The 14,208-nt window shown below is 40.3% G+C and overlaps 1 protein-coding gene, 1 long non-coding RNA gene and 1 other non-coding gene across 3 annotated transcripts; 1 reads left to right on the top strand and 2 right to left on the bottom strand.

The window, feature by feature from the left end:
* Nucleotides 1-7,646: 7,646 nt before the first annotated feature.
* LOC133805454 (uncharacterized) lies at nucleotides 7,647-8,600 on the bottom strand. The gene is made up of 2 exons (XM_062243639.1): nucleotides 8,118-8,600; nucleotides 7,647-8,075 (listed from the first exon to the last, which is right to left on the bottom strand). Exons 1-2 carry the CDS (start codon nucleotides 8,598-8,600, stop codon nucleotides 7,647-7,649), a joined length of 912 nt encoding a protein of 303 aa, XP_062099623.1.
* Nucleotides 8,227-8,333, top strand: LOC133807530 (small nucleolar RNA R71). The gene has a single exon (XR_009879437.1). It is a non-coding gene; the product is annotated as a small nucleolar RNA R71 (small nucleolar RNA).
* A 3,489-nt stretch (nucleotides 8,601-12,089) lies between the features above and the next one.
* On the bottom strand, nucleotides 12,090-13,434 carry LOC133805138 (uncharacterized). Its single transcript, XR_009878859.1, has 3 exons — nucleotides 13,171-13,434; nucleotides 12,628-13,081; nucleotides 12,090-12,510 (listed from the first exon to the last, which is right to left on the bottom strand). It is a non-coding gene; the product is annotated as an uncharacterized LOC133805138 (long non-coding RNA).
* Nucleotides 13,435-14,208: the final 774 nt, after the last annotated feature.

Genomic DNA, 14,208 nt, shown 5'->3' on the forward strand with positions numbered 1-14,208 from the left:
GGCCATAAAGGAGCAGTGGCGTGCACCTGAACCATCCGGTGCGCCCGCCTCTTCCGACGAGCAGGAGAATAGCGAGTAGAGGGAGTTTCCTTATTTTCCACAATCCTTTTTCCTTTCCTGCTCTGTTTCTGTTATTTGTTTTTTTTATTCTTTTTGCTCTGATGATTTTGTGCACTGAGGACAGTGCTCTCCCTTAAGTTTGGGGGGGGGGGGGGGGTGTTGTTGATAATTGCTGTCTTGTTTTAATCTCCTTTATGTTTATTATGTTTTAGGTATTGTTAGGCGTGTTTTGTTTGAAGTCTTGAGTCTTGAGTCTATTTATAATGGAATCAATTTGGTTGTGTTTAAATGTGGAATAGCTCGATGATAACATGTGAGAAAACAAAATTTCATCATTTGCTAACTCTTGTGTATGAGCGAGCCTTTAGTACTTAAAGTTTTTGATGCTAATTCAACCATAATGAGAAGGTGTCCCAAGTTTGTGTGCATAGCTCGACCAATAATTTCTTAAACCCATAAAGTAGCTAGATTTTTGGGAGAGCTTAAGTTTCTAGAATTGCTTAGTGGTTCCCTTGAGGCGAAATCCTAGACAATCCCAAACCAAGGACATGATTGAGGTCATCTTTGGACTGTTTGAGCCTTTCTATTATCCTTAGTCACCCCTTAGTCCCCATTTTTATAGCCTTTCTAGACAATGGGGTGACTAAGGATAATAGAAAGGCTCAAACAGTCCAAAGATGACCTAAATCATGTCCTTGGTTTGGGATTGTCTAGGATTTCGCCTCAAGGGAACCACTAAGCAATTCTAGAAACTTAAGCTCTCCCAAAAATCTAGCTACTTTATGGGTTTAAGAAATTATTGGTCGAGCTATGCACACAAACTTGGGACACCTTCTCATTATGGTTGAATTAGCATCAAAAACTTTAAGTACTAAAGGCTCGCTCATACACAAGAGTTAGCAAATGATGAAATTTTGTTTTCTCACATGTTATCATCGAGCTATTCCACATTTAAACACAACCAAATTGATTCCATTATAAATAGACTCAAGACTCAAGACTTCAAACAAAACACGCCTAACAATACCTAAAACATAATAAACATAAAGGAGATTAAAACAAGACAGCAATTATCAACAACACCCCCCCCCCCCCCAAACTTAAGGGAGAGCACTGTCCTCAGTGCACAAAATCATCAGAGCAAAAAGAATAAAAAAAACAAATAACAGAAACAGAGCAGGAAAGGAAAAAGGATTGTGGAAAATAAGGAAACTCCCTCTACTCGCTATTCTCCTGCTCGTCGGAAGAGGCGGGCGCACCGGATGGTTCAGGTGCACGCCACTGCTCCTTTATGGCCTCAGGAAACGGTGGAAAAAGCTCGGGGGGCTGGAAAGATTGACGCAAAACATCGTCACGCTGACGCACATAGTCCCAATAGATGTGCTGCTGGGCCTCCATATGATGCATCATGCTCAGCATACTCTGCTGAGTGGCGTAAAGCTCCGCGATAGTGGGGTTCGAAGGCTCAGTAGAGCCATGGCTAGACGAGGGCGGTGGGGCAGAGGGCGGCGCTTGCTCTCTCGGACGGGAAACAACTTTGGTCACCTTCCGAATGGTATGGGCATCGATGTAATCGGGAGAGTGACGGCGCTCATCATCCGGAGCGAAGGGTACACCCGCGCTGCGACATAAAGCAATGATCAACGTGGGAAAAAACAACGGGCCCTTGGTCTTGATAACACCCAATGTAATGAGCTCCTCGAAAATGAGCTCCCCCACATCAATTGAGAGGCCAGTCAAAATGTTGTAAAGGAGGACGACACGATCCTTGCTGGCCGAGGTATCGTGAGTGGTGGGTAACAGATTGGTCTTGATAAAATGATTCCACACACGAGCATGAGTCGTCAAGGACGTGCGGGGTATAGTGTGAGCTCCAAACTTTGGCGAAACATTCCATTGGGTGCCCGGCAAAGTAACTTCGGCCAACATCCTGGCAAGGTCCGCCTCACTCTGTTGAGGGGCAACGTCCCCATACTCAGCCGCCTCGATATTGGGCAGCCCAAAAACAACATTGATGGCCTGAGGGGCGTAACTAACCTGCTTGCCCCGGACTGTGACTTGTCGCAATTTTTGTGAGACAAAGTTGGCGTAGAATTCTTTGATCCAAGGAACAACCGCCTCGCGAGGGGCTGTGCAAAAATTAAGCCACCCCCGATTACTAAGCACATTGGTCACATAATCAGGATTTCCATCAGTGGGGAATGCTCTTTCAAACCAAATATCGCGCCCAATAAGTTTCCTGAATTTGTCGGCAGCCCTCGGGGATATAAACTTGGCAACAACAGGTGGTTCGTCTGCCACCGTTTTTTTCTTTCTATTGGCGACTTGTTTGCTGCGAGGCATAATTTGCAATAACCAAAAGTGCAACAGCCACAGTTAGGTGGAACGCCCAAAGTGCAGAGACAAGAGTAATATAGTACCTTATAGGAGCAGGACGCCCTTGTGAATGCACTGGGTGGTGGCGAAATGGTCGTGAGACCCCAAGGAAGAGAAGACAAGGAGCTGCCCGAATCGTGATGTTGTGAATAGGGGCTGTGGGTTCGGGGCTCGTGGGTTCGTGAGCTTGGGTTTGGGGCTGGATTTGCGGGGTCGACTGGGTTGGGTTTGTCGCGGCTGTGGGGTCGGGTGCCGTGGGTTCGTGGAAATGGCTGGGTCGTGGTGGCTAGGGGTGGCTGATGGGGTGCGTAATCGGAGGTGGAAGGGGGGTGGTGGGTGCCGTGGGTTCGGGTTGTAGGAGGCGGGTCGAAGGGTGCGTGGCTGGGTTGTGGTGGGTAGGGGATGGCTGAGAAATGGGAGGGCTGGCGGCCGTGAGGTTTGGGAGATGGGCTGGGTTCGTGGGGGCTAAGGGCAGCTGAGGGGGCTGAGAGGTGTGGGTGGCGGCTGGGTGTTTACAGAGAAATGGTGATGATGAAGATGATGGGCTTAGGGTTTCAAAAATGGATTGGGGCAAAATTTTACTCTATGTGTCTTTTAACAACTTTGCTGCAACATCATAGAACTTTGCTGCAGCAAAGTCAAGTCAGAGAGCAAGACCAAAAATGTGTTTTGTTTTAATGCTGATGTTGCAACATCATGGAACTTTGCTGCAGCAATAGCAAGTCAGAGAGCAACCTGAATTTTTATGTTGCAACATCATGGAACTTTGCTGCAGCAACAGCAAGTCAGAGAGCAACTTGAATTTTGATGTTGCAACATCATGGAACTTTGCTGCAGCAACAGTCAAGTCAGAGAGCAAGCCTAATATGATGCTACATCACTCAAACTGTTCAACCCCTTTTTAATTCCATTTTTCTGCAACCACAAGCACATTAAACCATCAAAATCCGATGTTCCAAAGAAATATATTATATATATACATACATATATATATTTTTCATATATTTCTTGTCTTCTCCCTTTTTTATATATATATATATAATATACATCTGTATAAAACTTGGGTTGCTCTATGATTAAATCTCAAAGTTCCACAGCAACCCGAGTTTTTACATATTCTTCAAGGATCCTCCAAAGAGATTGAGCACTTGTTTCGCTCAACCTCACCTCCCCAATAATGCTTGATCCTTTGGCCATTAACCTTGAATTCCCTTCCGGAGCCTTCTTCACGCAATTCCACTGCTCCATAATGATGCACCTTAACCACCAAGAATGGGCCCGACCATCTTGACTTGAGTTTGCTTGGGAATAGTTTCAAACGCGAGTTAAACAACAAAACTCGCTGGCCTTCTTCGAACACCCTTGGCTGAATATGCTTGTCATGCCACCTTTTTTTTTCTCCTTGTAAAGTTTGGCATTTTCATAAGAGAATAATCGCATCTCTTCCAATTCATTTAACTGCAACATTCTCTTTTCTCCTGCAAGTTGCAAGTCCATGTTGAGTGTTTGAATAACCCAATAAGCGCGGTGCTCAAGTTCCACTGGCAGGTGACATGCTTTTCCAAATACCAACCGATATGGTGACATCCCCAATGGTGTCTTGAAAGTTTTTCTATAAGCCCACAATGCGTCATCTAATCTCTTGGACCAATCCTTGCGGTTGGGAGTCACCACTTTCTCAAGGACACCTTTTATCTCTCTATTAGACAACTCAGCTTGCCCATTAGTTTGGGGATGGTAAGCAGTAGCTATCTTGTGCCTCACATCATATTTAGCCAATAAGCTAGCCAACACTTTGTTCACAAAATGGGTCCCCTCATCGCTAATGATTGTCCTTGGAGTGCCAAAACGAGTGAAAACATTCTTCTGTAAGAACCTCATGACAACTTTAGCATCATTAGTGGGAGAGGCAATTGCTTCCACCCATTTTGAAACGTAATCCACAGCTACCAAAATGTACAAGTCGCCATAAGATGGAGGGAAAGGGCCCATAAAATCAATACCCCACACATCGAACAATTAAACTTCAAGAACATTAGTTAAGGGCATCTCATTCCTTCTAGAAATATTACCAACCCTTTGGCATCGATCACGCCTTAACACAAAAGCATGAACATCTTTGAATAAGGAAGGCCAAAAGAACCCACATTGAAGTACCTTAGATGCGGTGCGCGATCCCCCAAAATGACCACCACAAGGTGAAGAGTGACAATGATGCAGGATATCCTCCATTTCTTGCTCGGAAACACACCTCCTAATCATTTGGTTGGCACATTGTTTGAACAAGAATGGCTCATCCCAAAAATAATGCCTCACGTCATGCAAAAACTTCTTCTTTTGTTGGCTTGTTAGATCCGGAGGCAACAATCCACTAACCAAGTAATTAGCAAAATCCGCAAACCAAGGAACAACATGAGAGTGGTTGACCTCAAACAATTGCTCATCTGGAAATGTCTCTTTGATGGGCACTAGAACATTGGATCCTTTTTCACCTTCCACTCTCGACAAATGATCTGCCACTTGATTCTCGACTCCCTTCCTGTCTTGAATTTCCACATCAAACTCTTGAAGTAAAAGCACCCATCTAATTAAACGAGGCTTGGCATCCTTTTTCTCAATCAAGTACTTTATAGCAGAGTGATCTGTGTATACTATCACCTTGGTGCCCACCAAATAAGCCCGAAACTTGTCAAAGGCAAAGACAATAGCCAAGAGTTCATTTTCCGTCACTGTATAAATAAGTTGTGCACCTGTCAAAGTGCGGCTAGCATAATAAATGAGTGAAATATCTTGCTTCTTCGCTACCCAATAACAACTCCCACTGCATAGTCGCTAGCGTCACACATTAATTCAAAAGGCAAGTCCCAATCCGGAGCTACAATTATTGGTGCTGAAATCAATCTCTCTTTCAACTCTTCAAAGGCTTTCAAACATGCTTCATCAAAGTAGAATGGCGCCTCTTTCTCCAATAGGTTGCAGAGAGGCTTAGTGACATTGGAGAAATCGTTTATGAATCACCTATAGAACCTAGCATGCCCAAGAAAGCTTCTAATATGCTTCACCGAAGTAGGAGGATGGAGCTTCTCAATAACTTCAATCTTAGCTCGGTCAACTTCAATGGCCAAGTTGCTCAAGCAATCGTCATATGAATCACCGAAAATAGAGAAGTCATCCATGAATACCTCTAGGAACTAATCCACCATGTTAGTGAAAATAGCCATCATACATTTCTGAAATGTGGCAGGTGCGTTACATAGACCAAAAGGCATCCTTCGAAATGCGAAAGTACCATAGGGACAAGTGAAAGTGGTCTTGTGCTGATCCTCTGGAGCGATTGCAATCTGATTGTAACCAGAGTATCCATCTAGAAAACAATAGTACTCTCTCCCTGCAAGTCTGTCTAACATCTGATCAATGAAGGGAAGAGGGAAGTGATCTTTTCGAGTAGCCTTGTTCAGTTTTCTATAGTCCATGCAAATTCGCCACCCTGTCACGGTTCTAGTAGATATCAGCTCACTGTCTTCATTTTCCACTACTGTAATCCCACCTTTCTTTGGTACACACTGGACAGGACTGACCCATGAGCTGTCAGAGATGGGATAAATAATACCTGCATCGAGCCACTTGATAATCTCCTTTTTCACCACTTCTTTCATGATAGGATTTAGCCTTCTTTGTCCTTCAATATACCCTTTTTCATTGTTTTCTAACAGAATCTTATGCATGCATAGAGAAGGACTAATGCCCTTTATGTCTGCAATGGTCCACCCAATGGCCTTCTTGAACTTCCTCAATACATCCAGCAACTTTTCTTCTTGCTCCATACTTAACTCAGCTGAAACAATCACAGGTAAGGTGGAAGACTTACCCAAATAGGCATATCTTAAGTGTGAGGGTAAAGCTTTTAACTCCAACTCTGGAGGCTCTTTTATTGATGGTTTAGGGGCTGTGAAAGACCTTGAAGAGAGCTCCAAAGATTCGAAATGCTTTCTTGTATGCAATCCTTGTGAACTAGCTTCTAGCCAAGCCAAGTATTCATCCTCATCCTCTGCATGTGAATCAAACATCAAGAGTCTCTCTAGAGGATCATCAAAATTGTTTTCTAATTCCTTTGAAGCCAAAGAATCTACCACTGAAACCACATAACACTCTTCGACCTCATCTGGAAATCTCATAGCCTTGAAAACATTGAAAGTCACCTGCTCATTTTGAACCCTCATAGTAAGTTCACCCTTTTGCACATCAATCAAAATTCTACCAGTAGCTAGAAAAGGCCTCCCTAGAATGATTGGTACCTCCCTGTCTGCCTCATAATCCAACACAATGAAATCAACTGGGAAAATAAACTTATCAACTTTTACCAAGACATCCTCAATCTTCCCATCTGGATAAGCAAGAGATCTATTTGCAAGTTGTAGAGTCACTGTGGTAGGTCAGACATCACCAATCCCCAATTGTCTATACACAGACATAGGCATCAGATTTATACTGGCACCCAAGTCACATAATGCCATGCCACAATAAGAATTACCAATGGTACATGGAATGGTGAAACTCCCAGGATCTTTCATCTTCAGTGGCAGCTTGTTTTGCAAGAATGAGCTACATTCCTTGGTAAGAGCCACTGTCTCAAATTCTCCTAACCTTCTCTTCCTTGTAAGAATATCTTTCATGAATTTTACATAGTTAGGCATTTGCTCAAGTGCCTCTACCAGTGGGATGTTGATATGCAACTGCTTCAACATATCTAGAAACTTCTTGAATTGAGAATCCAACTTTTGCTTCTTAAAACGTTGAGGAAATGGAGGTGGCTTCTTTGAAATTGAGCTTGTTGGTTGACAATGCTGCAGTATGCCTGCAGTATCCTGGGCAGAGGCAGATTTTTGTGCACTAGGAAGTTCAGCATCTTTTTGGAATTCCTCATTTATTTGGATTGAAGAGGGCTCACCCTTATGCCCAGACTCGGTCTTGTCCTTCTCCAACTCCTTTCCACTCCTCAAAGTGACAACTTTACAATGTTCCTTCCCCATACTCCTTGGATTCTCGGTATCACTTGGCAGTGTACCGTGGGGTCTATTTCTAAGCTCATTAGCTAGTTGCCCAACTTGGTTTTCTAAGTTCCTCAATGAAGCCGCTTGGCTTTGAATCATGGCTTCATTCTTCACTATATATTCCTTCAACATGCTCTCAAGAGAGCTAGATTGCATTGTCTATTGTTGTGGTCTTTGTTGTGGTGCTTGAGGGGGGTAACTCGGTGGAAAATTTGGTCTTGGAGGCATTGAAGGATTACTAGGGCCAGCTCCTTGATTACTCCATGAAAAATTGGGGTGTTGCCTCCATGATGGGTTGTAGGAATTAGAATAAGGACCATTCCTATTTTGGATCCCCATATAACATATAACTGCCGGATTAGAAGGACAGTTATCAAAAGTATGACCCTCACCACAATACACCCAAGAAATGCTCTCCATTTGCCCCATTTGTGTCCCCATAGGCTGCCCCATTGATTGATTCATCCCCATATTCATTGTCTTGAGCATATTAGAAATAGAAGACACTTGGGCCACCAAAGAAGTGATGGCATCTACATCATGAATACCGGCCATCTTTCTACCGGTAGACAATCTAGAAGTGGGCCACTGATAGTTGTTGTTGGATATTCTCTCAAGGATTTCATATGCCTCATTATAGGACTTAGCAAGAAGAGCTCCGTTCGCTGAAGCATCAACCACCATCCTAGTATGAGCGTTAAGACCGTTATAGAAGGTTTCCATTTGGATGCAATGAGGAATGCCATGGTGAGGGCATTTGCGTAACAACTCCTTAAACCGCTCCCATGCCTCATATAAGGATTCTTCATCAAGTTGTTGAAATGAAGTAATCTCATTGCGAAGCTTGGCATTTTTAGTGGGAGGAAAATACTTCATCAAGAACCGCTCAGTCAACTCTTGCCAAGTACTCACGGAATCAGATGGCAAGGAGTTCAACCAAGCTATGGCTCTATCTCTCAAGGAGTATGGGAACAAATTTAGTCTCAATGCATCCTCTGTCACTTCAGGTAGCTTGAAAGACTCACTTACTTCAATGAACAAGCGAAGGTGAAGGTGAGGATCCTCTGTTGGCATCCCACTAAACTGACCCACAGTTTGAAGCATCTGGAACATGATTGGCTTCAATTCAAACTGTGCTGCCTGAATTTATGGTTTGACGATGCCTGGATTAAGCTCATTGAAGAGGGGGAGAGCATATTGCCTGATAGCACGATCTCTGTCATCAGCCACAATAACTGCGTTTTTCCCATTGTTGGCAGCTATTCCCCCTTGAGCTGCTCGATCTTGAGCAACTCCTGCTGTATTTACTGGTGGATCATGAGTGACTCCTGGTAGAGGAGCTGCCCTCTGGGCGGCTCCCTGTTGAGCCCCTTGCTCAGCATCCATCACTACTACTTCCATTTTTGACTTTTGTATTCTTCGCCTGCTTCTAAAGGTGCGCTCGATTTCTAGATCAATGGGAAGGAGTTCAGGGTCTTGATTCTCGTTCATACACTGTATAAACCTGAAATTGCACGAGAATCACCCAAGTTAGCACAAAAGAAAGTAAAATTAAACCAAATTGCAAGATAATCAACTTTACAATAATTGACTTTAAGCAATCCCCGGCAACGGCGCCAAAAACTTGTTGCGGATTTTCCTAAGTGTGTGCAAGTGTACACAATCGTTGAACAAGTAATATAATGAAAATAATTTTTATCGTCTCCTCAAGGATTGCCAAAAAAATATTGTAAAGATCATCATCAACCAATTTGGGGTACAATTAACTATCCCTTTTTTTTATGACTTAATCAATTGAACTAAAGAACAAAAAGAACTAAACAAGAGAATTAAAATAGGCTTTTAACAATAAAGCTAGAAAATGACAAATTGTGATTACTATGATGATAAAAGTTAGGCATATCAAATCCCCCTAATTTGTAGTTTTGCCCCTAATGTTGCAACAAAGTTCATAGCAAAGTTCTCTTGTAACTAGGATTTCCAATTTAATGCACATGCCATTTTTCCAAATGCTCATGTTAAAGTTCCATCAATTAGATTCACATATTCCTATGCTAAATTTAATTTCAAGAACATAATTCCAAGCATCAATCCTTCAAGTTTGCAAGGTGAATAAAATATTCCTAAGTTATTCACTAATCAATAACAAAAGTATCAACATGCATCAATCAAGCATTTCCACTAATTTTTACCCTTCCGGAATTAAAACTAGCTTGTTTCTCACCTAAGTTGATCATTCTCAAGCAAGAGATTTGCACAATAAAAATAGCTCAAATGAACAAGAGAAAATTTTCATAAAACAGTCAACACTTTGGGGGCAATTGCAAATTAGGGTTCATCAATATCCCTAACACGAACAATTTAAGTCATAGTAAAAATAGCCAAGTCACCACAATAAACATTCAACATTATCTCAAGAGTTCAAGGAAGAAAGAGAAAGAAAATAAAATTATATGAAAGTAGAGTTTAGAAAAACAAGCCAAATTGATAGAAATATTCTATTCTTTGTCTTCTAACTCTTAATCTTCTTCTTCTTCTAGCTTCCTTCTCCTTCTTCTAGCTTCCTTCTCCTTCCTCTTCTCTTCTTGATGATTTCAGCTCAAAAAATGCAGAAAAGTTTCTTTAATGGAGCATGGGCGGCTGGTTCTCTTTTCTTTTTTTCTTGGAGAAGAAGATGATTTCTTTTTTTTTGGACTCACAAAGGGTATAAACCCTCCCCTTCTCTCTCTACACGTGGGGGACCACATCCTTTGCCTTTTCAGAATTTTGTAGCTTCTTTCCACCTCATCTAAGTACATGCCAAGTGTGCAGACTTTATGTTGCTGGCTGCCCACACTTTGCTGCAGCAAAGTTGACTGATGTTGCAACAATTGCCAGAATTTCAGCTCCAATGTGATTTCCTTACACATGCTTCACTAAGCTTTCCAAGCACTCTCTCGCTATGCCTTCAAAATAGATACCACATTTTTTTTAGAACATAATTCCATTATTTTCCACAAGAGTTATCATTAATTAAAACAAATTACACAAACAAAGTTAAGAGACAAAATGACTAGAACCACACAATAATAGCACAAACACTCTATTTCACTTAAACTTTTAAGTCCAAAAGCTCAATTAATAACTCTAAAATATAGAGTTATCAGGCCCTGTGTTTTGTTAAATGATAAAACGAATTATGTGTTTTGAAAAATAGAATAAAATGATACCCTGAACCTGATTTTGGTCAAACAAATTTTTAATATGACTAAAATACCCTCAGGTTTTTAAATTAATAAATTTATTAAATAATTAAATATACATTTTAAAATAAAAATGAAAAAAAGCATATATTTAATTTTCCTTTTCCTTTTCTTTTCTCTCTTCTCTTTCTTCTCTTCTCCATCCTTCCCGATCTTCTCATTTTCTTCTGTTCTTCTCATTCTCTCCTCTCTCAATTCTTCTTCTTCTTCCCAATCTTCTCTTCTTTCTCATGTTCGTCTCTCTTCTCTTCTTCTTCAAGATCTCATGGCTCGTGGTGCGCATGGGGAGGCTGGGTTCATGAGTAAGATCAGGGTTTGCTCGACGGATTTGCAAAGGGTTGTTGCTTAAGATCTTGATGGGACGACGAGTGGGCTGGGGTACGAGGCTTCAAATCTTACAAGGATGGTGGCAGATTTGGGTGTTGGGCAACTGGATCTAGCACATGGAGTGCTTGTCGGACATGGGTGATCTGATTGGTGTTTTTCGGACATGGGTGGTCCGATTGGGCGGAGAAGAACGTGTGTAATGCCCTCATAATCCAACACCGTTACCTAGTGTGTTTAAAATAGTGCTCATCTCGTTAAGCAAGATGTTTTGACCCAAAAGTGTCATTTGGAAATAAGACGGTAGTTAAATACTGAAAAGTTTACAAAAGATTCAAACAATATTGTTTAAAGTCATAAAAGTTACACGTGTTCTCGTTTAGTTTAAACAAGAGTAAAGTTACAACAATTGTTTCCAAAAGAAGTAAGTCTAAGCGACAAAATTTGACTTTTTGACTCAAGTCCATTAGGTAACTCAACCCCGTAGGCTAAGTAGGTCGAACATGTACACACTCTCCAAAACTCTCCAACTCTTGGTTGATCTCACTACAACAAAATAGGAGTTTTATGACTTTATTTGGGAGACATTGAAAGTCTATAATGTCTTCCAATTGGGAAGACATTGTAGGCAGGGTCATTGTAGGTATAGGTCTCACGTCTCCCATTGGGAGAGGTGGGAGACTTCCCACGTCTCCCAGTGGGAGAGGTTGGAAGTCTAAAAAGTTGGGAGACTTCCAACATCTCCCATTGGGAGAGGTGGGAGACTTCCCACGTCTCCCAGTGGGAGACATTGAAAGTCTCCCAGATTAAAAAATAAATAAATTTATAATTAATATTATTTAAATTTGATTTATTAATTAATTAAATTGAAATGATTTTAATATTAATTTAAATTAAAATTGACATAATTAATAAAATAAAAATATGCAAGAAACAAAAAATTTGTTAGACATATACAAGAAATACAATATTTATTAGACATATACAAGAAATACAATATTTGTTAGACATATTCAAAATTAACAAATATTGCATTGTGTATGAAGAAGGATGTAAAAAATAAAAAAAATAAAAAAACCAAATACAATATTTGTTAGACATATTAAAAATTAACAAATATTGCATTTATGTATGAAGAAAGAGGTAAAAAATAAAATAACCTATCAACGAGGTCGGTTACTTTGGATTATTGGTGACATATATGTCGCCCATTCTTGTCGCAACTCATCAATTTGTGCCTCTGTATATGCCTTACTTGTTAGCTGCAAAAAATATAAAGTAAAATATATTAATTAATTATTTGATTACATTTATATATATGGTTTCAAAAATAATTTGTAAATTTTAATTAATAATACCGTTCTTAAGTAATGTCCGGGACTCGCATGTTCAATCAAATCCTTCAACATCCTCATTATGTAGTATCCACATGCCACATTGTCCGGTTGGTGTGGACACTAATTATTTAAAAGTATCAGTAATTCATTATTAAATTGAAACTTGTTGAAAAATGCATACATATTATTCTACTTAATAATTATAAAAGTTCAAAATTTTAAGTTGTAATTACTTACCTAAGGTTGCTTAATGCGTAGAGTATCAGGGATCTCGACATCAGGAAGATTCATAGAGAAAAAAAGATTGAAAGCGCTGACGATCACTGATACAATCTCCTCACGGTTATTCAGATCTGAATCCACCAGATCACAACAATAAACATGATATGCATACGGTGCCAAAATAAGCAACATCCAATGTTCACTGCATAAGAAAAACAAAAAAAAATTATAACTCAAATGTTAAACAAAGAAAGTATTGATATGAGTCAGAAAAATGACAACTTTTTAAACTTACCCATGGTTCCAAGGGACAAGCATAACTTGTTCTTTTGATTTTATGTCATTGCATCGTCTGAACAAATTTTGAACACGATCGTCAAATGAACTCCCTTGAGTGGCTACAATATTAGGATTGACAAATAAAAACTTATTTTGGCGACCTTGTTGTACCACATATCTGTAAATGAACCTAATACAAAAATATGAAAATTGTTATATGATTGAATAAATCAAATTAGAAAATTAAATGAATGAACTTTGTGAGATGATGATATATACCTCATGTAGCTAACGACCACTGCTTGTCCAATCTTCTCCTTTCGAGCAAACTGAAGTATGTCATCCTTAAATATATAACAATGAGACATATCTTGATCAAAAACTTCAGACTCTATGCCTAGATTGACACACTCGCCATCAGCCCAATGAGATACGATATTTTGTAATCGTTCCAATGGAGTGTGGGGCAATTGTGTTGGAGGAGTTTGTGGTCGTCTTCTTTCTCGTGGTTGTTGTGTTGATGGAGCTTTTGGTCGTTGTGATCTGGTCCTACTTGTAGAGGGAGCTTGTATACAACAATATCAACAATTAAAAAAGAATGCAAACAAATAAATATAGAATTGTAAAGATAATTATGTAAAAATTTTACATCACCTCATGATATATATCTTCAGATATAATGACCAAATCCTTAGGCCACGCTATTGTCGTTCCAATGGCTTGAGCAACTATGTACATGTCCAAATCAGGATATGCAAAAGGGAGAGGACAGGTTGGCTTAATAATGCTAGTAATCATAACTTGGTAGTTGTTGCCTGCCTCTCTTTCAATGAGTTTACCTGATGCAACAACGTTTGAAACCAAACCAATTGCTAATTGGCATGCTCGGCCCTGCACAAGAAACATATTATATACAAATAAGCATGTTGAAACAGTAAAGAAATTTATTTGGTTTCAAAATATTCAAGAAAGTTTAATTACCTCTTGCAAAAGCGGTTGTAGTGCAATAATTTGATCTTCTGCTTGAGGCACTAGTGGGTCAGGGGTATAGTAGGATGCATGCGCTGGTGGCACTGGTGGGTCGGGCACATAGTATGATGTTGGTGCTGGTGGGACTCCAACGTTGGATCCCGACCCACTCTGTTGGGCCATGAATTTTCTCAATAGCTCATCTTGTTGCTGAAGGCGCTCTTCTAAACGTTGTGCTTGTTGACGATGCTCTTCTTCTTGTTTTCGAAATCTTTCTTCAAACTCCTTTCTAATGTCGTCATTCGAAGAAGAGGCTTTCTATTTATTTTTCGTTGAGGTAGGTGTTGG

This window comes from Humulus lupulus, chromosome X, assembly GCF_963169125.1.
Source record: "Humulus lupulus chromosome X, drHumLupu1.1, whole genome shotgun sequence".
Classification (NCBI taxonomy): Eukaryota; Viridiplantae; Streptophyta; class Magnoliopsida; order Rosales; family Cannabaceae; genus Humulus; species Humulus lupulus.